General features: G+C 35.0%; 1 protein-coding gene across 6 annotated transcripts in view; it reads left to right on the top strand.

Annotated features, from left to right (window-relative positions):
* The window catches only part of LOC126979890 (pseudouridylate synthase RPUSD2), a 469,930-nt gene that overhangs the window by 421,087 nt on the left and 24,280 nt on the right, over positions 1 to 24,563 (top strand). For 3 of the 6 annotated variants that reach the window (XM_050829463.1, XM_050829465.1, XM_050829468.1), the window contains 4 exons: positions 13,180 to 13,266; positions 21,783 to 21,870; positions 23,106 to 23,328; positions 24,083 to 24,170. In XM_050829463.1, coding sequence (XP_050685420.1) covers positions 13,180 to 13,266; positions 21,783 to 21,870; positions 23,106 to 23,328; positions 24,083 to 24,170 — 486 coding nt within the window. Of the gene's footprint in view, positions 1 to 13,179; positions 13,267 to 21,782; positions 21,871 to 23,105; positions 23,329 to 24,082; positions 24,171 to 24,563 lie in introns of those variants that run through there. The other 3 variants (XM_050829464.1, XM_050829466.1, XM_050829467.1) reach the window with 2 other exon arrangements.

Below are 24,563 nucleotides of genomic sequence, written 5' to 3'. Positions count from 1 at the left end.
TTGAATTTCGTAACACATGTGTTTTGTACATTTTCTGGGTTCATGTTATCGCATCGCCCGATAAAAGACTTACTAACTCGACTTAACCGAGTACTAAGCATAACATGTTTGTTTGTTACTGACGTCAACAATATGATTAACAGAGTTTCTAGAAAATTCCTCTATGTGCTTATGAACATACATAACATTATCAAAGAATATATAATAGCACACATTATATATTTTCAGATTCAACAATTCAAATATTTATTGCTGTAAATTTTCCTCTTACGTATTCATTAGGGCCTACGTTATAATTCAATCAAAACTGAAAAACGCTTTTTCATAACTTAACTATCGTAATATATATATTAAACTCATATTTCGACTGACTATAAAATGCGAAATGGCTATTTTAAATGAACCGTGAGCCTATACGGACTGTACTTATTAAATTCCGACTGTTAATGCGGATTATCATGCGAGCCTGGCTCCTGCATTATAAATCTACTCAGGTTACGCACATTATGTTCTGATATTAAATGAAGGTTTATTTTAACTGTGGCCTTGTTTTTTTAAAATGTTGCCTGGCAAATGTTTATACTGCACTTTGTAACAGCTGTCGATATAGCTTGAGAGAATTTGTAATGTTAATCCATACGGAATTTTGAACTTGCTTGCTTGCAATGTACACTGCCGTATATTTCATTGTGCGGAGTTTTAATAATTATTTTTGATTTAAAAAATATGTCGTTTTTTTATTTATTATCATTTAATTTATTCTATTATATAATATAGGAGCAAGCTTGAGTATTGTAGTACAGCTTGGAACCCGACTTATAAGGTGCATATAGATAGACTGGAAAGGGTACAGAAAAAGTTAATTGGTAGTCTATCGTACCGATTCAAGACTCCAAATACAGTCAGGACATATGCAGACAAACTGAAGCACTTTCAATTACAGCAGCTATCCTCGCGACGATCTCATCTCGACATGTTATTTCTCCATAGGTTAATAAACGGCGGCATTGATTGTCTAGCTCTGTTACTTAAATTTAAATTTAAATTTCCTGCCAGAATACCACGACATCTATGTGACTTGTTTGAGCCAAGTTTCTGTAAAACCAATCCAGGACGTGATTCACCTGTGGTACGCATTTCTCGTCGCTATAATGACTATACAAAGAAAAGTCCAAATATCGACATTAATTTTGATAGTCTTAACAACTTTAAATTAAAGCTTATTAAGTGTGACCTATCTACAGTCTCAGAATGTAATACCTAGATAGTCTTATATAATAAATTGATTGGAATACTGCATTCACAGATTTGTAATTAATATAAATAGCTCGTAATTTTCTTATTTTAATTAATATTTTTTTTTTCTTTTGATTTCTCCTTACTAATAATTTTTGTAACACAAAGCATGCTGTGATTACCTTTAATTGTAGGAAAAGTTAAATTTTATAATTTAATGCAATGTAATTATTAAAACTGTAACTACTATTTCTTATGTTGGTGATCCATTAAATAAATAAATATATTGTTTACTTATACCTTAGTTAAACAAAAAGGCGCTTGTAAATAAATTCCTCTGAATGGCTCACTAGGAAACCCTGATGCTATGATTTCTGCTTTTAATTTAATGTTAATAATGTGATAAGATAAAACTATACTATATTTAAATACCTATCTTTAAAATGTGCCTATCTTATAATATGAATGTTTAAAAAGTTATATGAGTTGATTACAATAAAAAAAATCAATAAACTTTTAATTTCTATACAATGAACTCTCATTGTTTTTTTTATTTTCTAACCTAGTTCAGGTATATTTTTACTTAATTTCTTCTATTTAATTTCAAAAGATTTTAAAATGAATCGATTTCTTCTTATATCTTGCGTCGTCTTTTATAACCCTGGTGGTAAAACGACATTTATGAAAATATTGTAACAAAGGTTGTAAATAAATCTAACGTATAGGTATATTATATCATTTAATAGTTCAAGCTAATACCAAGTCGTGTGAGCGTCACTTGTCACCAAATTTAAATTTTCCTATATCTTTAAAGAATAGTTGAGTTTTTTCGTGGAAGAGAAAACTGGAAAGGTGACACTGAAAATTGACACATTGACTTTTTACTTTTGAGTGTACAGATCACCTTTTGAAAATCGACGCCCGCTGCCCACATTCTCTTGCAACACCAGAGGAATAGCAGGAGTGTTGCCGGCCTATTAGAAAAATGTACCCACTTTTTTGAAGGTACCCATGTCGTATTGTCCCGAAAACACTGCGCAAGGAAGCTCATTTCACAATTTGATTGTATGTGACAACTTCCTTGAAAACCGCGCACTGCGGAGAACACCACACATCCCCGGAAGGTTAGAATGACATCCAAGTGTTGTGGCGTGTTGTGCGAAGTTGGAATTCGGCAGCAGGTGTCCTCGTGACACATTTAAACAAAATAGATGTTATATTTTTTGTATGAATTCATGATCTGATATTGGTTATATTTATACTTATTTTTAATTTATATTTTTTCAATTTGTTCTTTATTACTTTTGATGAAATATTCGATGTTCAAAACGCTTTTAACTTGGAACACGATTCATATATTCGAACCTTATAAACTAATTTGTTTTGTATATAACAGCAATTATAAAATACTCTATTGATGGAAAATTAAGGCCGTTGAGTTTCTTGTATGTTCTTCTCACGAGCTCTATCTACTTTTTCCGAAAATATCATATGATATACTATCATCAGATTCAGTTATTTAAAGTAAATATTTATAGTGATGATCCAATAGCGCTTAGTTCAAGCCTAATTTAATGAAGTTTAATTGACTTTTGTCTTTGGTTTATGGGTAAGTCTGGCGGAGTGGCTTACTACCGTTAACAAGAATCCTTCCTTCGACATATTTTGAGAAAACAGACAGCTTAGCTGACCTTACAAAGCGTCGAACAAACGTACATTTGACTTTTAAAGTATAATAATTTCACTGAACTAGTATTCGTGTCTTTGAAACTAATTTCGTTAAGTAATAATGAGTGTCTCAATGCGCGAACCTCGGAGTCTGACGACATTAAAGCTTTATTCTTAATTAGGAATTAGCTAAACGAGTTTTCAGAGTACAGTCCTACCTGTGTGAAGTATACTGTCGCTTTTTGCCTGAGATTTCCGCCTCGTTTCAAGAGCTTTCAACATTTGACTCTCTTGCGTTTATGAAGTAATAATAACAATTCTTTTTCAACCCCTCTTTCACTCCCTTGAGTATTATTTTAATATGAAAATGAATGTTTGTTAAACAAACATAAGTGGTTGCAACAATTACGTTGTTGTTGTATAAGAGTATGAACGAAGGTACAGGTGTACTCACGTTTGCACTCAGACTCAGATCTTTTCATTTCTAAGGGAGAAAATTATGCCCACAATCTTATAGAGTATAAACTGTGACATATATATATGTCACAGTTTATCGTCGATATAAATAGCGGCTAACTGTTATTCTCTATATTCAGCAATGCACGCACACTAAAACAAAGTGACATACGTATCGCGAGAGTAAGACATAGCTTGTCACGCATGCACACTAAAGTAATGAACCTGGCCTGTTGTCATCCGTTGCCTAACAGCTCGAGGCTCTATCTAGAGGTAGAGATATACCAGTGGGTGGCTTCTTTACACCGGATATGAATCCATGTGGGGACTACAGCGGCGCTTTTTTGTGTCATGAAGGAGCAATATGCAAGCATAATAGCTAGTGAAGTTGAAGGCTTAAACTTAATATCTTATGCCACAAGGATGATCGTAATTGTGATGGCGCACCACGTATGATGGGTTCAATTAAGGATCCTGAGCTCACTGCGTTGTAGTGGGCAGGGTGTATCACTAACCATCAGGTGAAAATCTCGTGAAGGTCGCGTCACATTTTCACGTTAAAAATTCAAAATAAAACTTACTGTAGTTATGATGGATATTTTAAGACACAACACAAGTGAAAATTTAATAAAAGTGAAATAATACGAAATAAGATTTCTCATATAAAAACCATTTTTTTCCCCACCTTGATGAAAAGCTCGCTTTAATTCTCTGATACGAGTGCCGGTTCTCTCCCGGCAAGACGGCTTTTGTCCCTCGTACCAGTTACTAAAAGCGAGCTTTTTATTCAGGTGGGAAAAAAATTGTATACGCACCACGTGGGATAAGTAGGATATTGCCACCCGCGATTGTCATCGTGACAATATTCCGCGGAAGAGAATGACCTACTTTTCTCCCTATGTGCGTAATATAATAATTTTATTCTGTTTTTATAAAGAATTACATTTACAATACATATAACGTAGAGCTATAATATTAAATAAACACACGCGTAGAACGATTCAAGCGTAATTATAAAAAAATAAATCTGAAATCGCTTCGCCAAGACATAGGTACAAATTTCAAGGACACCTCTGAGTTACACTACTGTTCTTTTACTTGTATTGTGATGACGATGACGCGTTTTACTCTTTTTGTTTACCCACAAAGTAGACATATATACACAGTATACATATAGATCATGGGGAACGTACGGTGACGATAATGCGAGTTCCATGATTTTTGTTTACACAAAAAGTACACACATATACACAACATACATATAGCTCATTGGAAGCGTGCGGTGACGTTGACGCGAGATCCATGATTTTGTTGGACCAAAAAGTGCTCATGCTAAAGAAGTATTTAATTCAATAACTTAGTATAAGTTTACTCTTAGTGATTGCCCTTCCTAAAGTGACTTGAGACTTCCTTTACCCGAAATCAATGAATAGCCTTAAAACAAAGTGTTCAGCGCGCCTTAAGTAGTTTACACTTCAGTAACATGACAACATAGTTGTAACCCTAATATTAAAAACAATTTCCCCGTTCCTCCCGGCACATTACACTTTAATGACCTCCTCCGCGAACACTCGGTCATGCTCGGACAGCGGCGCGCGAACGATAAATCAAATAAGAAAAACGAGGGCGCCGTCAAATCAATCTACACGTCGGAATATTAGAGGGATACGGTTCTTGTTTATTCAATCTGTTGCGTATCTATCAATGTGTACAATGTTACATCTTACTTTGGCCATTCATGCTTATAATGTGATATTTAAACATTTAAACCCACACAAAACATTTAGCTTTGCCCGGTGCTTCCCCGGGGCAAAAAAGTCCCAAGCCCAAGGGTTTCGTATGAGGAGACTAAAGCCATTTACCAGTGGAAGGCTTCTTTGCACAGGATGCCAGCTAGATTATGGTTACCACAACGGCGACTTTTTCTGTCATGAAGCAGTAATATTGTTATTCAATCTGGAGGGCGCCGTAGCTAGTGAAATTACTGGGCAAATGAGACTCAACATCTCATGTCGCAAGGTGACGAACGCAATTGTGGTGCCGCTGAGAATTTTCAGGTTTTTAAAAGAATCCCGAGTGGCACTGCAATGTAATGGCCATGTCGTACCTACGCATAGCCTTATATATATATAGCCTTATAACTATAGGTGATAAAATATTACATAAATAGAAAATGTATGAATTTTAATTTAGACTGATATACATATCACTCCCTTCACTTTGGTGACATACGTATGGCTGTTTAGGCTATATCTTGTCTAATTGAGCATTATTCTTGGTGTCAGGTAGTTTTACGGAAAAAATGTATATAATTATAATTGTGTGAAAATTACTCTAGTTTATTTTGTTCTATGAACACGCTCTTTTCGATGAGCCGACTTCAGCCGAACCATCGCTACATAGTTGACCATGACAATTCAGTTTCATTACGTGCTAAGCGCAACTAAAAAAGTTTTCACTTAAAAATTGTGTCGCATAATTGTCGCATTTTCATAAGTTCTTCTTGAACAACTCCGTCTCTATAATATTATGCGTCTATATTTAGAGCTTTGTCTAATAATGTAAAACACGCTCTCAATTCCATTATTATATTTATCATCAAAAAGTTTTCAACGAGCTTAAAATAAACCACATTTGTATGACTATATTATAGCGGAGGCGAGACGAACGCAACGCTCGCCGTGTTAGATCCGCTACTAAAAATAACGTAACTCATTATGAGACGCTACGAGACAGCTACGTAATGCTACGATCGATAAGTACTACGCGCGGAGCCTACGCCTGCTATGGGTAGTGGATAGGGTGGGTGTAGAGGCGGAAAATATAATTTGAATTGTTTTATTTTATACTTTATGTTAACATAATTTAAAAAAAAATATGAGCTTATTGGCTGACCTCGCCGTATACGACAAACAATTTTTTAAGAGCCCATTACGGTAAATAGATCCATAATCTTGTACCTACGTTACTAAAATACAAAATATTTATTTTATCAGCATAACTAAAGCATGTTAACAGCATATCTTTGTTATTAACTCTAATATAGGAAATACAACGCTCGTTCCATTAAGGCAGTTAATTAGAAAATATTGGAGTGATGTAGACGTGAATTAGCGGCGTGGTAATGCTATTTTCCCCCAATAAAGCAAAAGCGTCAAGAATTAACCTACTTGAGCATTGTAATAATACAACGCTTAAGTAGGTTAATTCTTTTTAGTTTGGGATTTTACACAAATAAGTGAGAATCTCATTGTGTCAAGTTCTGATGAAAAACAATTGTACCTAACTTAATTATAACTTTAGTAATTGTGTTGCTTAGTGATAAAACTCATAAAAAAGCAATTTAAAATGGCGATTAGGCGAGCAAAACGATAACCTGATAGTAAGAGATACGCCCTGCTAATTAAAATGAGGTGTCACTTAGGATTATTGAAAATCTCAAAATTTTGAGTGTCATCGGAGGTACGCTTATCATTTTAAGTCATAGGATGTTAAGAATGGACAATGTATCGTGTTGGTGAAGTTCGTAACTCGTCTAGCCAGCAAACTATGAAAGAAGCCTCCCAGAAATATATTATTACTATTACATAAAATAAAGCAAAACTTAATAAATGTAACGTATTACTATTATTTATGTACATGCCTGTACATATTATGTATAATGTACCTGTAAGAGATATATACATACTCGGACCCCGACTCTGAATCAAATAAACTGGAATTCTAACTGTTACATCACTTTATATAGTATACGAAAATCTGTTTGTAATATGTGCACGAAAATATTAACACCTGCGTAAAGGGGGCGACAGAAAAAAATTAAACCCAGACAAAATATTAATACAGCACGGCAATACTTCAAGCCACTTCGGCCACACATGGAGTATTGCTGTCATCTCTTGTCTGGCGCACCCCAGTATCAGCTCGATTCAATTGACCGCGTGCAACGCAGAGCAGCTCGAATTGTCGGGGACCCAGTGCTCTGTGAACGGCTGGATCACTTGGCGTTGCGTAGAGACGTCGCTTCATTGTGTGTCTTCGCATTTATCACGGGGAGTGTTCCGAAGAGCTGTTTAACCTGATTCCTGCCGCCGAATTCCACCTTCGCACGACACGCCACAAGTTAGGATATCATTCTCACCATCTGGATGTGTGGCGATCCTCCACAGTGCGGTTTTCAAGGAGCTTTCTTCCACGTACTACAAAGCTGTGGAATGAGCTTCCTTGTGCGGTGTTTCCGGGACGATACGACATGGGTACCTTCAAAAAAAGCTCGTACACCTTCCTTAAACGCCGGCAACGCTCCTGTGATTCCTCTGGTGTTGCAAGAGATTGTGGGCGGCGGTGATCACTTAACAACAGACCCGTACGCTCGTTTGTCCTCCTATTCCATAAAAAAAAACTTAATCTTGTGACAATGTATACTTATATATAATAAACTCCCATTTTATATTAGAGAATTGTAAATCCCTAAGCGAAAACAATTGTTCGAAATTGTGTGTTAAAAATCTGATTACATTGTTGACATAAAAGCCTGGGATTAACTCGAAATATATAAGAAAAACAATGACATTTCCACACGAATACACTATTTTTTGTTTGACTAGGATAAGATCAATCCTAATTTTCCTAAAAACGTTGTCATCCTTCTACTTATCTTTATAAATAATATTTTGGACGAAATTCTAAAGCCCGGATCAAAGTAAAAATATGGAATGCCGACAGCCCTATTGAGGGTCATTCTGTAGAAATAATTATAAGAGCAACCTGCAAAATTTAATGAGCAAATTGAATTGAATATGTCGAGTGAAACCGTTCGCTTGTATAACATAATGCTTTATATATTCCCCGCGAGTATAAAAAGGCAGGGAATAGTTTCGCCGTAATTAAGGCATGCTGGCGTCAAAATGGTTTTAATTCTAGTGTTTTCAATTTACGGAGGGGAAACTCGAACGTTTGTTGGAGTCAAAAAGATTTTTAATTTGTTTCGCCTTTTTGAGTTAATGACGTGTTTTGCTACCATCTACTTCGCTTTCATTCCAAACCAATTTTGGAAGCGAAGAGCGAGTTGAGACATATTTTTGTAATAATTATATTAAAATTAACACGATATGTGACTTTTCATAGCATCATATCATCTATTTGTTAATAATATTATTCATAATAATAAAATGTTTCTAATATTTCGAGGTAGTTACAATAATTTATAATGAGATTCCCCTGGGTGTTTCATAGAAATACATTGCTACAATCAACAACAGAACGATTATTGTTAATGGAATGAAAAAGTAAAATGAAAGATGAATGAATGAATTACAAGAGAAAGCGTAATGGAAAAGTTTTGCTTTCCGTTTGAATTAGCGTTGACGGATTTGCTAATCACAGATATTTTATTGAATGTTATGAGAATTCCTTGAGTATTAATTTCTGCTAAGTGTTGTCTTTCAACAATATTTTTTCTTTCACCTGTCACCAAAAATAAAACTTCACACACACACACCTTTTTTAGTCAGTTTGCTAATAGTTATGTCATAAGCTTTCAGAAGGACAACCTCTGAAACTCAGGGTATCATCACGTAGAGGGTAGGGCACAAAACATTCTGTACCATATATAATTAGAGTGGAATAAATGATTATTATTGTTTATACCTGTAATTACCTTGAGCTAAATGAATAAAGTGATATTGATTTGAAAAAAAAAATCTCGTTTCCCTAGTCTCGTTTCAGAACTCGGCGAGTTAACATCTCCTGAAGATATATCGTGTATTGGCAATACACATGTCGAATGGGTGAAAGAAGACACTTAGCGGAATTAATACGCAAGAAAGTAAAAAAAAAATAATTTTAAAAACATACATTAATAAAAAATATTTAAGAAAAGCTCTATAATTTAAAAACTAAAATATACTATAATTGTCCTCATATAGTAAAATTATTCGAAATTTTTGTGCATAATCATGGGACGATTCAAGTATTATAATAAAAATATCAGTACAGGATAGGGTTAAGGGTTCGTAATAGGTTGAAGCCGTATAGACGTGACTTAACAGTATAGTAATCCCATATTACTGGATAAAAAATTCGCAAAAGCGTTAATAACCTGGTATGCTTTGCATAATGGCTTATAATATTTTTCAATTAAGTGTAATTTTTTTTAGGAATTAGTTAACCTTCCAAAATGGTGTTCACCAATCTAATAATCTGACAATACCCCTATCACTTCTCTAGTGTTTTTAGTGTATGCGCGGCGGTGGTTATTTACCTACAGTGACCTGTATGTTTGCTTTGTCTTCTGACCCCATGAAAATGTCCTCATAATATAACGAGGAAAAATTAACGAGTTAAAGTATGTATCTTTTTACTGTTAATCCTGCCATCTTACTGTTATTATAATACTATATGCATTTAAAAAGTGTTATGTTGACATTACAAACTGACCTTAGTTAAGGGATAACACTTAGTTAACTTACACAAATTAAATTTGCAAACAAAATTTATGAACCGCGACCTCACGCGTTTCGTGCGAGCGCTCTTCCACTGAGCTAACCGTTTCAGTGACGTCACGTTCATAAATCTTGATATCTCTTGTTCAGCCTCAGGTTGTGGCTTTATTTACAGAATTTACTTTACAGTTGATAATCTGCTCAACCCCAATATTTAGGAAATTGTCTTGAGATGTCGCTTTTTCAAATCTGTTTAGATTTGATTGCCATGTTTTTAAAGTCACTTCTGGGATCAATTACACAAATTAAATTTGAAAACAAAACATAGTTAACTTATCGATATGGTTTCTTAAATTAACTCTTTAAAAAATATCTTAATAATTAATTTATTACCATCGCCAACACAATAATCAGTAACTAATTGCATTGAATATTATAAGAAATTAATCTAAATCTAAGTGTTATTGCACTTACAGGCAACGTCACCATGCCAATATTACATTATACATAATTTTTAAATTTAAAGTGTGCAACATAAGAACTAATATGAAGAAATACAATATAATTACTATAAAGTGGAATTGAATGGAATTGAAATAAACACAACTTATTTTAATAACTTCAGCATTTAATTAATCATCTAGTCTCTACCACCGGTCTGGTTCTAAGCTCAGATGTAACACCCAATAAGCTAAGATGCAGATTTTTGACTATGCATATTTTTATGTTTCCTCTCGAAAAAGAACTGGCCGAGCTAAACTTACTAATTCTACTTGACTTGAAAATAAGTATCATCTCTTAATATCCGATATTTGTAATAATATTCAAACATCCCACATTTATAAGACCCTTTTTTAAATGCTGGGAAATAATATTAACGAAAAAGATAATCCATAAAATCAAATATTTTCACGGCCCCTGCAGACCATGCTGGAATGAAAAACCAAGATGGAATGTTCCAAGGCTATTTCACCCCACCCCAGTTGGAATAAATGAAATTCTATATTAATCCCGCCTATCTCTGGTGAGGTAACCTAATGAAATATCTGGAATTTATATCTTTGATTCAATAAATTATACAAGATATGAGATTTCTTATTGAAATGTAGTCCTACATAATACTAATAGTTCATACATGAAGATTTTTTTTATAAAAGAGGGGGAATATCCAACAACAGGGGTCAAGTAATGTGTTGCCGGCTTAAAGGTGGGAGTTTGATCTAATCTTGAAATTGAAATTCATTCTACGAAGGGTCTGTGCGAAGCATAAGTTCCTCGCAAAAACAGCGGTTTTAGAATGCCAGACGTCAACATGATGCGGGTGAAATTTCGCTTTTCGACGTAAAATGCAGTGGTGGATTATGGCTACTGGTATCATCTTGAAACACCCCACTGACCACGTCTTGTGATATATACGGTAGAGGATGCAAGGAGAACATACAACTCTTCGCAACGCCAAAGAATCAAGACGATCGGAAATGACTAAATTGTCGATGCTTCGCGCCGCTCCTGTATGCGGTCAAATGGAAGAAGCTGGGACTGGGGAACGCATACTCAGAGATATGGCTAAATTAGCGACTTAAATAGGTGGCTTGAAGTGAAGTACTGTTTCGGCTTACTTAGTACACCAAGCTTTTTAGAGGCCAACATGGCCTTCTCTTCCAAGTAACTATGGAGATGAACGTGATATTTCAACGCCAAGTGTGCCGATACAAGCTGTGGCAGTCAGCCTAGAGATCTCAAATCGAGGGGATATGACAAAAGGAGTATTTTTATCGGAGAACGCACAAACTTGTAATAGTGATAACGAACCTCATCAATCTAGGACAACATGTTAACCTAGATCACATTATTACAGTACATTTAACAATCTGTTTAGTAATGAAAATAGACCCTACTAGGAATATTTATCATTAGAGAGCCAGAATGAAATCGTTTAAACGAGTGGAAGTACTACGTCACTGAGGCAAATAGTCCGTAATCTGTACATTTCAATATTCGACAAGAAATTTTATGTTCCAACAAATTATTATATTTCATTTATTGATTCTATATCGTCTACATTTATCATCTGATACATTTAAATCACTGTAAATATAACGAGTTTCTTGCGAGTTTCTCTCAGAGTGCCATTTGTTTCCGAAGCGGTAGTAGTATCTAGTATTATAGAAATGACATCAAAAAGAATTCTTGAGGAATCAATTTTAAGTAAATAAATGCCTTTTTATACTTTTAAGCATCTAACTGGCCTGAGACTAGACAATAACTTATTTACAGCGTTCTATATGATGGTGTCACAATAGCTAAGTGCAAAAATTAATACCGGAAGGGATTCTTGTGTCTTTTCCTCTCTCTTAGATTTAGTTGACGTCAAAGAGTTTTCTAAAGGAATAAATTTCGCGATTCTTAACGACTAATGACTTTTTATGAAAGGCTGATATCGCACCTGTAACCTACGCTTACCATAATCGATCCGCATTCTCGAATTTCATGTAAGATAGAGCAAGCAAAAATAATATGCCAATATATAAGTAAATAACATAATCATAAATAGGAAAAATATCTAAAAGTAATCCTATTCGAGTTTGAGATGTGTAGTGTCGGCTTTTTCTATATTTTATTATATTTGCACATTTTCTGCGAAATTTGTTCCGCAGATAGCGCTAGGCTCCCAGCGGTAATATCCGGAACATTCCACGAAAAGCCCAATAACATTGAATTTACTTTTTAATCTCTCTTTCAGTGGTGGAATACTGTACTTAATCATAACATGCAGGAGTATTATAAATACGTAAAATGTTATGAAATAGATGCATATAGAAACTTTGATTGGCAGCTATTTTATGTGTATTAATAAAATGAATTGTAGTTAGAAACTCTTGCTTTGGTGCTCAGTTTTCTAAGTATAAGTAACTACTGTAATAATTATAGTATAGTAAGTACAAAACAGAATCCATATATGTTTTATCGGAATCAAATATACCTATGGACTACATGTGAAATGATGAATTAAATTATATGATAAGTATGGCACACAATACGTTAAAAACTTAAAATTTTCGTGAGACATTGTTAATTTAAATCACAATCCATCCTATACCATTAGAAAGGTCCTTCATCAAGGTGAGTGTATTGAGTCCGCGGCTACGTCCCGTCTAGCACTACGAATTTTCTCTCATATTGCGCACGATTTTAACTATATTCACCCTGATGAAATTCAAATGGTCTGAAACTAGTCGGTACCAACACCTGTGAATCATGAATAAAATTGATGTTAATTACTAAGTAACATAAAAAATCTATTGGGTATATTAAGTTTAGTGGTGTCAATAATGTAATATTAGAAAGAAATTCAATGTAATTTCTCTTGTTCCAGGGCGAAAAGGACAATGGCAAGAACTGCATTCTCTCGTGCGAGAAGAGGAAGGCCGATGACACGGATACTAACAAAGACTTGAAGAAGGTGAGATTCACATAACGAAGAATATAGACAAATTAACCTGTTGACTTGTGAACAATATGTTATGTTTTTAAAGTGATAACCCTCACTTCTAGGATTAAAACACAAATAAAATTTGAAAAACGAAATGTTTTGAACGATGCGGGGCTCGAACGTTCCGTGCCAGTGCTCTAACCAACTGAGCTAACTGTTCGAGTGGCGTATCGTCATAAAATCTTGTATGCTTTGTTCAACTCTCAGGTTGTGTCAACGCCAGAAGTCGTAGGTTCGACTCCCGCATCGTTCATAAAAATTTGTTTTTCAAATTTTATTTGTATTGACTTATTGTTTTAACACGTCATTTATATTAATATCTCGCTCGTGACTGGAGTTCTAGGTATCACAATAAGCTTTGTAGATTTTTGCTTATTTTCGTAACAAGGAATTTTTAAATTTCCATCTTAGCTATGTGTGTGAGAGCACATATAACACGATTGTAATTTAATCTGTGGAAATTCCTTACAATTCACAATTAATTTTGTTTAAGAAGCGTATTTTACATAATCGCTGAAAGCACTTTCTATAATTTAAGACTAGTGTAAGCCTACAATGATGAAGACATGTAAGCAACATAAATTTAACCATTAAATTTATAGAATTGACCAAATCAACCAAAAATTATTTAATTTCTAGAATTGATATGACAGTGCTTAAATAAGAATTGCTAAGAAGAATAACGTTATGATTTCTTATTAATATTGATGCATAAATAATATTTTTTATTAGCCACCCTAACTTCACCCGAATAAAAACTGTTTTGGTAAGAACATATAAGATATAAAATTTCAATACCATCGTTTATGGGATTAAGTAACTATGTGAGCTGGTTGTTCACCTGATGTTAAGGGTAACACGTCGCAAACGATCCATCCAATTTGCTCCAATCATCCTCAAAATTATGATGAAATGTCTTCTATTCCTCACCTATCGGCAACAACTCTATATACTAACCTTGACGACCTGTATAGCCGAGTGGTTAGCGATCCTATCTACTAAGATAGAGGTCCCGGGTTCGAATCCCGGTAGGTGCAAGCATTTATATGATGAATAAGGGATGTTTGTTTCCGAGTCATGGATGTTTAAATGTATTTATGTATGTTTAAGTAAGTATATTGTATTAATTGTCTTGCAACCCATTAGACAGGCTATATGCCTAATTTGGGGCAAGATAATTTGTACAAAAGTTTGTCAATACTAGAAAACAATGACAAGTACATTTTTTCACGGTAGAAATAAGTATGGATGCAGTACAGCCCCAGTCAAGGAGGGCAAAGCCAAATTGTCTTCGAAGAAGCTGGGCGTTATTAATAGAGCACGGCAATACTTAAAGCCGGCCCACATTCTAGCACTCTACAAAGCGCAGGTCCGGCCACACATGGAGTATTGTATCTCATCTGTCATCTCGGGTCTGGCGTACCCCAGTATCTGCTCGATCCATTTGACCGCGTGCGATGCAGAGCAGCTCGAATGCTCTGGATCACTTGGCATTGTGTAGAGACGTCGCTCCATTGTGTGTCCTCTACCGCATTTATCACGGGGAGTGTTTCGAAGCGCTGTTTAACCTGATTCCTGCCGCCGAATTCCACCTTCGCACGACACGCGACAAATTAGTATATCATCCCCACCATCTGTATGTGTGGCGGTCCTCCACGGTGCGGTTTTCAAGGAGCTTTCTTCCTCGTATTACTAAGCTGAGGAATGAGCTTCCTTGTGCGGTGTTTCCGGGACGATACGACATGGGTACCTTCAAAATAAGCGCGTACACCTTCGTTAAAGGCCGGCAACGCTCTTGTGATTCCTTTGGTGATCACTTAACATCAGGTGACCCGTACGCTCGTTTGTCCTCCTATTCCATAAAAAAAAGTCAAACACAACACGTACAATTAATTAGTTCAACTGATTCAAACGATTTTATAAACATGGATTATGTAGAGTAGAAAGATAGATAAGCCCAATCGCTTACCCTTTGCATGTTGCTATGGCAACTTGTAACCAAACAATGACAAAAGTCCATAATATGCAAAACTACTGAGATCGACCTTTCCACTCTGCTAGATTTCCGTGAAATTTGTGAAATAGGGTAATATTGCGTATTTGACTATCTATCACGGTGTATAACGCTAAATTCTGTATAACAATTTATATGGTATTATTGTTTTTACAACATACAAAGTCAGACTCGAGATATTTTTTTTAAAAGGTATTGTTAAGTTTGCCCGTGAAAAATACTAAAGATAGTTTTTGGTAATTATAGTCATCAGGAACTAAAAATATTTCTGAGTTATGGTTATGTGAAATTTGATGTGATGCGAATTTTAAACTCGAATTCTTTGAAAATCAAAATAATAAGAAAGCAATAATATTATATAAAAAAAATGGGACCGAACGGGAAGCACCAGGTTTCAAATAAAAAAGGAATTATCAAAATCGGTGCACCCAGTCAAAAGTTTTGAGGTAACAAACATAAAAAAACATACCGACGGATCGAGAACCTCCTCCTTTTTTGAAGTCGGTTAAAAAGTACTAAAACGACGCTCTATACAGAGTATGTAAGCGAATTCACAATATTTGCGTAAACACCCAACTAGCCTGTCATTGTGATGTACTTACCTCATTACCTTACATCAAAAAACGTGAACAAAAAATGTTTCACTTACTCAATTATTTCTTATTCTTTATTCACTAAAATTTAGAGATGATACGGGAATCGAACCCGCGCCTCTATTTAATCACAAAAGTGCGGGAGATCACTTAAATGGGTTCATAAAAAACAATGATAAGTTTCCAGACTTATAAATGATCAATTAATAAATTTGATAAAAAAATTACATAATTTTGAAATAGTTATTTGCTATTTGTATATTGTGTTCTCTACATGTTTAATAATACAATTGATTTATGGTTTATTAAAATAATCAGCTCTTCTATACAATACTCACTGGTTGGCTCTGCACAGGGTTTCCTAGTGAGCCATTAATTTAAAGGTGCCTCTTTGTTTCTGTTTTTGAGACTGAGACGGTAAATTTATATTAGGCATGAAGAACAATGCATTTAATTATAATTAATATTTAATTATGAATAAATAAATACAAAAATAAAAATAGAAATAAATACTGGGCGGCTCCAATTTAAACTAACATCAATCGTACACTAGTCGACGATTCGCACTCATCTCATCGAGCATCATGGGTGAAACGGGATACACGCTGTGAAGAGCAGTAAGAAGAAAGCACACACTCCGGTTTAATAAATAAAGATTTAAAACGAAAACTAGCGCGTAAAATTTTATAAACAGTCTAAAAAATCTACTGAATGCACTTGTTTAATATAAATTGAATTTATTTTTTAAGCAACTAATATTTTACTGAGGGAGGCTCCTTTGCACAGGATGCTGGCTAGATTATACTTAGTTAGTACCACAACGGCGTCTATTTCTGCCGTGAAGCAGTAATGTGTAAGCATTGTTGTGTTTCGATCTGAAGGGCGCCGTAGCTAGTGAAATTACTTTGCAAATGAGACTTGACAACTTATGTCTCAAGGTGACGAGCGCAGTTGTAGTGCCACTAAGAATTTTTGAGTTTTTCAATAATCCTGAGCGACATTGGATTGTATTGGGAAGGGCGTATCAATTACCAACAGCTGAGCGTCCTGCTCGTCTCGTCCCTTATTTTCATATAAAAAAAAACACTCCGCTATAATAAATAATGATTTATAACGAAAACTAGCGCGTAAAATTTTACTACTACTACTGCCGAATGCAAATGTTTAAAATAAAGTGAATTGATTTTTTAAGCAACTAATCTATCTCTGTATGGTTACAGTTTTGCCATTTTCAAACTCCATAAGTTGTTTATTTACACCCAAACATTTCTCGTGTCAGAGTTTGGCGAGTCAACATGTCCTAAGGATGCCTCGTGTAGAGGCGAAACACGTGTCGAATTGTATGAAGACAAATATTGGCGGAATTAACACTTAAGAAAACTCAAAATATTGCCCCAAAGATGTGGTAAAATTATACCTATAACTTTCGAGACATTATTTATTGTGAAAAATGAATATAACTTTTAATTTTAAACGTACTAATTGCAATTATACGTTTGTATGAAAGAATGACCGACTAGCGCAACCTTAAGGCGACACGAAATGCTTGCGACCTTGAGCGATATGAGTTCACGGCTGCTGGCTTGCCATCTATGTAACAAAGCCAATATTTTCAAAATTCTTGCGTGGAAAACAGTTTATTTGTTTACAATCCTCGTTATTCACTACTAATCTGAATAAATGAACCTACACAAAAAAGTGCAAGCTATAAGAATAACTTTTCTGAGAGTATTCCTAAAAAAATGCGTCCTGCCATGCCAAAGTGGTAGTTCAAAAAGGCTCGAGAGTGTTAACTATAACCAACAGCAAGCATTAGCAACCTACAAACAAGACTTAAGGATATGTGTAACATGATTAAGTAATGTTCATTGCTCGAAATGCTATATTTTCACCACAAAACTTGTCTAAAAACACCATGTTTGCGTGTTTTCTGCTTACTCTTCGCCTTAAGTCCATTACTTGAAGGTAGTTTAACAAGTGGGGCGGCGGTGTTCATTATGCGAGTATTTAGGCCGTGTGGGATGCAGATAACGCGATGTTTCTCTGTTTATGTTAACCAATGTAATGAAGATTTTATATTTGTAACCAACATTCACATTAAAGGTTTTAAATAGCTTCGATCACGCTACTAACTTTAGTCACAGTATAATGACTCTTATAACACTTACATTATGGCTGAAATCCGTCTGGTGTTCCAATTTAGTGTTCTAAGTTATTCTGTGAGTAGAAATGCTAAACGTTTGGATGCGGGCGCAATTAAGATTTAATTATAAGTAAATAAGGTAATTACAAGTGATTGAAATTCAATTATAAGGTTGTGTAATCGCCGCGTGTTGAAATGGGGATAACCCGCCATCTTAGTGACATCTATCATTAAATACCCACATAATTAGTGTTTCCACTTAAAAAAATATGATATATTGTTGTACCTATGAATGTTTATCTGGTTCTGTAAATTGAATGGCTTGATTAAAATTCTTATTGTACTGATACTCGAGTGAAAAGTACAGAAATATCCATTTCAGTGATGAAAAATTTTACAAAATTGAAGAGTAGTCCACCAGTAAAATGATTGCGACAATTCATAGTTACAAGTGGTCGGTATAATGCAACATGTTCATCATGTTTGAAGCTTCATTTAGTAGGTACGTCTGATCAAGCAGTCACGGCGCCTATTTCTGCCGTTAAGCAGTAATATGTAAGCTTTACTGTCTTTCGGTCTGAAGTGCGCCGTGAAATTACTTGAGATCTTAAGGTCTCAAGGTGACGAGCGCAGTTGTAGTGTTGCTCAGAATTGTTGTGTTTTTCAATAATCTTGAGCGGCCCTGCATTGTAACGGGCAGGGCGTATCAATTACCATCAGCTGAACGTCCTGATCGACTTGTCCCTTATTTTCATAAAAAGTCAAAAAGCTTTTGTGAAAAAATAGTGAATATTTCAGCGAGAATCGTTTTATGAAACCTCTTATAACACGCTTTAATTCTACCATGGACAAGGCTTCCCAAGCTGAGCTGGAAATCAACGTTCCATAAGAGCTGAAGACTGGCCATTGTTGTAAGAGATTGTGGGCGGCGGTGATCACGTAACACTAGGTGACCCGTTCGCTCTTTTGTCCTCCTTTTCTATAAAAAAAATAGGTAGGAAAAGAGTAGCGAACCCGGCAGACGTCGCCCTGGCAGCTATGAATATACAATGATAAATAATTTTATAGGGATCGGTTAACATATAATATATGACAGATATACAAAACTGGCTTCTAATGACACTTTTAGTAACCACACGTTGATCTAGAACAATTTTAAATAAAAGCAAACATAATTAAACATGAAAGCATTCACGAAATCCAACACACAAAGCCGACCTTTATCGAAACAATGAAATTTCATTTACCGCTAAAATCTCATCATTAAATAAACAATAGCTTCAAATAATTGTTTTATAAATTTCGTATTAATAGGTTTGAAATATGAGATAAATAATATAAATATTAAAAAATACGGTAAGCACATGTTTTTCTTTGTTGTACTAGCATGAAATTTCCTCCATTATTTAGTCAATAACAACCATAGAGTTACAATAGTAGCGTAGAGACGAACATCTCTATTGAAGGTACAGCAAGATAAAAAAAGGAAAGCGAATCTGTTCATGCTGTAACCGATATTGAATGACAAGTCGTAAACAGTCTTCGTGACAAGGCAGATAGCTCATGTCCGAAGGACAGAATATAATGCTCCACGCAAGTAAAAATCCATTAAATTGTAAGCGAAATCCGATTTAGAGAAAGCCGAGTAAACAAGTCCGCTCGAAAAACATATGAAGAATAGATAAAAGATGTTATGGAGATCGTAGCGAAGAAAAAGAGAATGTGGTCATATTGCGACAATCTACAAGAAGTGCTGGACAAAGAAAAGACCTTGAATGAGGAAATTTAAAAAATAAATTGGAAACCAAGATCGAGCGAGCAGTGCAACGGATCACCGAAAAGCGCTTATCATAATGATGAAGAAGAATTCAAGTTGCTGTTCAACAGCATCTCATGACAAATGAATTCGATTCGACAGATGAGGATATTGGATGAGGCAGACACAAGATCACCGGATATGGAAGTAAAAGGAAGAGGCTCACATCCAATACTGTATCACCAAAAGTCCCTAATGATAATTATGAAGAAGAATCCAAACTGTTGTTCAACCCTGTTGTGAAACCATAAATCTCTGAACTCTGAACATGCATTAGAATAAATAAAACTCTCATAATATACCAGATTGTTGTGTTTTAAAAACTTTTCTCATCTCGTCCGCGCGCCTCCGAGTTTGAACCAAGTTTTTTATAAGCGTTTCTCGCGAACAATGGAGCCGAAGCTTGTTCGATTGAATATTATACACTTTTTACATAACTCGAGAATACTTGCCAGGTTTTCGAGTCGGGATTATGGAAATTGAAACATCGGAGGGACCGATTTCGATTTGTGTTTTGACTTTAATGTTATTCTGTTATTACAATGGATTAATGATTTAATACATTTTTAATACATATACCATTACATCACCTACTAATACACGCCACAAGGAATCGAAAAGAACAACTGAACATTATTAAGAATTATTGCTAGAAAAGTGCGAAACCACACCCAGGACGGTACCACCAGGCGAGCCCCAGGCTCATTTTACATAAAAATGATAATTTATATTATACTCACGTGACTTCTATCTTAGATAGTTAATCATGTACATAACCTTATCATCAAATATATTCAATTTTGGAATTTCAATAAAATTTTGCTGAATTTTCAATTCCACTCACGGTTGCGTAGTATGTTCTTCTTGCTGCATAATTAAGCTTATTTATTATTTGAGAGCTCATCGGATAGGCATAGCTTCGGTCGTACATAGAGCATTGCCCTCATCTCTAGTCTGGTGCACCGCAGTGTTACCGATCTGAAGTGCTGTGTTCTGACCTGCTCTATTCTAAGCGGTGTCAACTGCCCATGTTTAATTCCTTTACGTGTTCCTAAACCTATATATAACCTTAATGGCTGGCAACATGGCCGGATGTGAAAGGTGCAAGATCTTTGTTGTGGTGGGGGAACCATCTCCACCTGTGGGTGTCGTAAGAGGAGAGTAAGGGATACAAAGAACGAAGGACGGGCAGCAGCATCTTTTCGAGAGAGCATCACCATCTACTGCGATCACTAACCCGCCTGCCAAGCGTGGTGATTGTGGCCACGGACGTTTTCCGGCTCATATGATTAATTCATACTTACGGCATACTTATTTATTGCTTTTTATTTACAACGCTTCCAGAATAAAGTGTAAAGGGAAATTGTGAACGCACCTTGGTACATTCGAAACAGCGAACTCCATCGGGACCATAACATCGACAGTTATCCAAAAACATGCTGAAGCTCATCAACATACATCATCATCACGTGAATGTCGAGACAAACCAGCTCCTTGACAACACTGGTATAGTAAGAAGACTAAAACGAACAACACCATTTGAATTAATGTCTAACAATACAAGGTCAGTGACCTAACAATAACCACGTCTAAAATGGAGTCTATCTTTTTCTATTACAAAACAGCGTTTAGCTTGTGTTTAACTAAAACGTCGTTGAGCACGACCTAAACTGAAGTGTTCAGGAACAAAAGGAACGAAACGCAATATTTGTCAGCTGCCATCCATCTGTCATCATAATATATTCTAAATCTAGCTTGACTATAATCTATCCGTTAGGCACACCTTAGACAAGCTTCGACTTGTGTTTAAATATAAGCAATGTCTAACTGTGTAACGCTAAACAATAGAAAAACACAGATTTGTAATAGAACTTTTTTAAAACAAGTGTTCAAAAAAATATGTTCTTATGTTTGTTATAGGCAAAATTGGAGACTAAGGCATTAAAAGCGAAGAGGCCAGGTTTCACCGATGACAGATACAACGAAACATCTTATTACATCGAAAATGGTGAGTGTTTTAACAAATTATATCATGTTATAGGTGTAGATTTATCCCCGGACTCCAATACGAACAAGTCTTAATGCGTTCCTTATTTCTTTCCTGTATTTATATTATGCATATATTTTTATAACCGTACATCATTTCTTCTCGTCTATGAGACAAGGCACGCTTTTAAAATGTTTTGAATAGCTGAAAGTTCCAATTGGCTCATTGAATCGGAAAGCTAGTTATTGAAATCTCAGTTAAAATTCAATAAAACTCGTGTTTCTATATTTTTCAGATAAATCCGTTTATTCTATAGATCATTAGAAGCAATAATTATTAAAAGTAAGCCTTACGGCATAAGGATCAGTTTACTATGTAGTCTTTAAGATTCATTCAAACCCACAATTTATAAAAATTTCACTATCGGTATATGCATTTAAATAAATAATATCTTTCAAATATATAACATTTTCCCAATTTCCAGATAATCAAATTCTTCCTTTTTGTTTATGTTGCTAGGAGATTATTCTATATTAGAATATATTGTCCAAAATGTCCGTCTCTGGTTGTACTTTCTGTCTTCTATTATACAGATTTTTTTTTTGTAAAATCCGTACAAGCTTGTGATAAAACTATACGTAATATGCTTAATTTAATTTACCTATTTTTTATAATAAAAAACAAACAGTTGCTTATTCAAGCCTATCATATTTATTTATTTTAATGACTTATTTGTATTTATGACCATTTACTTCCCTTCCTTATTAATATTCCTTTAAAACTTTTATTCTTAAAATAAAACTTTAAGTGTATACTGAAGCAACAATTCTTTATTCTTCTCGATAGCCTGTTCCACCTTTTTTATTAGAGAGAATTATACTTATTGCGGTAAATCGCCACGTCATGTAATGGCGCTAACAATTTTAATGTAATTTCAGCCCTCGCAAGAAAAAGCCCAATCAATCTTGTGAAGTCAAATCTTGCTGCATTGCTGTAGTTTTCAGGCCTAGTTAAATGTTACCTTGGAACTTTTTAGGTTAACGAGCAATCGATTTTATAAATTTCTTTATGATTAAGTACTTTGCTAAGTATTTTACAGTTATAGGTATTGCATATTACAAGATAGAATAGATGATCGTGAACATTTTCATAATGACACGAGTAAAGAAAATAATAATGATTTATTATTTACCAACTGTGATAACGTGTATTGTACAAATAACCCAAAATTTGAGTCTAAAATCAAAATATTGCAGGACTCAGGAAAGTGTACCCCTACTACTTCACATTCACCACTTTCACGAAAGGGAGATGGGTTGGCGAGAAGATCCTTGACGTCTTCGCAAGGGAATTCAGAGCTCACCCTGCTGCTGAGTACGAAAGGTGCATCAGAGCTGGCACCCTCACAGTCAACTATGAAAGAGTTGACCCTGACTATAGACTCAAACACAACGATCTGCTTGCTAACGTCGTCCATAGGTACATTATCTGTATTAACTTCTCTGTAATTAGTACATTATTGTGTAGATAACGATACCTAGTAGACAAACAAAAATTTACAAAATACATCGACACATATATGATTGTCTAGGTTGCAATGTTTGTGAACTTTAAGATCCAACTCCTATTTAACATCAATTAAAACGCCTTCTCTATTTTTAATTATTGTCATGGAATCTTGTATACTATACATGCCGGTGATATTGGAACTTACAAATGTTTCAATTACTAACTGCCTGTTGAAAGTATCTCTATTAATACCATTATCAGTTTGCTTAAATTCAACCGTATCTGTAAATATAATTGTATGATTATACTCATTTGGTACCAGAATTTTGAGCACCGGTTTAGCATGTGAGTGCACTGAGCTTTTTGAGAGAGACACTGAAGCTAAATTTATTACGGCCTTTTCGATATACTAAACACAAATTACGCTCTAAGTGTCACCTTAAGTCTATCATGTCTTTTCTAATTATCCTTTCCTGTTTAAGAGGACTCTGAGCAACAATTTCCTACTTGAATTCAAATCGATTTGTCCGCACGATCTCTTTGGATGTATTATTCTACACATTACTTAAATCTTTTAATGTTAGTAGATAAATATGAATATGATTAGCTTAGAATCATTTAACGATTAGATTTAGATATCTCTGTGACTACTTAGCGATTGGTATGTGGACCAGCGGGTCAGTTTGCTCATTGTCCAGAAAGGCTGACGTGTGTATCGTTACAGGCACGAAGTACCGGTGACCAGCCAACCGATCACCCTCGTCCATATCGACGAGGACATAGTGGTTGTCAACAAACCAGCCTCTATCCCCGTAAGTGGCAATTGAGACAGCCATTCTGTGTATGCTTATCATTGATTCTTCTCCTACGTCCGCATGTTCATGTTTTTCTATTGTAAAGGTTTGTACGCTAGATGCTTTGTCAATGTCAAGAATAAGTAAAGCCTCATAAACAACATTTTTAAATCACGTGCCAATCAAGACTATACAATCTAAGGTATCAACTTATGTTTTAATTACGTTTTGGACACATATCTTAAGGGCGATACTTAATCTAGGCATTTTGCTATTAAATAGACTATAGTGCTAGTCAATGTGCGCTATTTCTGCATGAATATATATTTTGTTTTGTAGAACATTAGATACATTCGCTTGTAGACACCATTCATGCAAAGCTTGGAGCTTAAGGTAAGTGTTTATTTATAA

This window comes from Leptidea sinapis, chromosome 4 (assembly GCF_905404315.1).
Source record: "Leptidea sinapis chromosome 4, ilLepSina1.1, whole genome shotgun sequence".
NCBI classification, from domain to species: Eukaryota; Metazoa; Arthropoda; class Insecta; order Lepidoptera; family Pieridae; genus Leptidea; species Leptidea sinapis.
The sequence above is the reverse complement of the archived record's forward strand: the minus strand, read 5'-3'. Positions and strand labels throughout refer to the sequence as shown.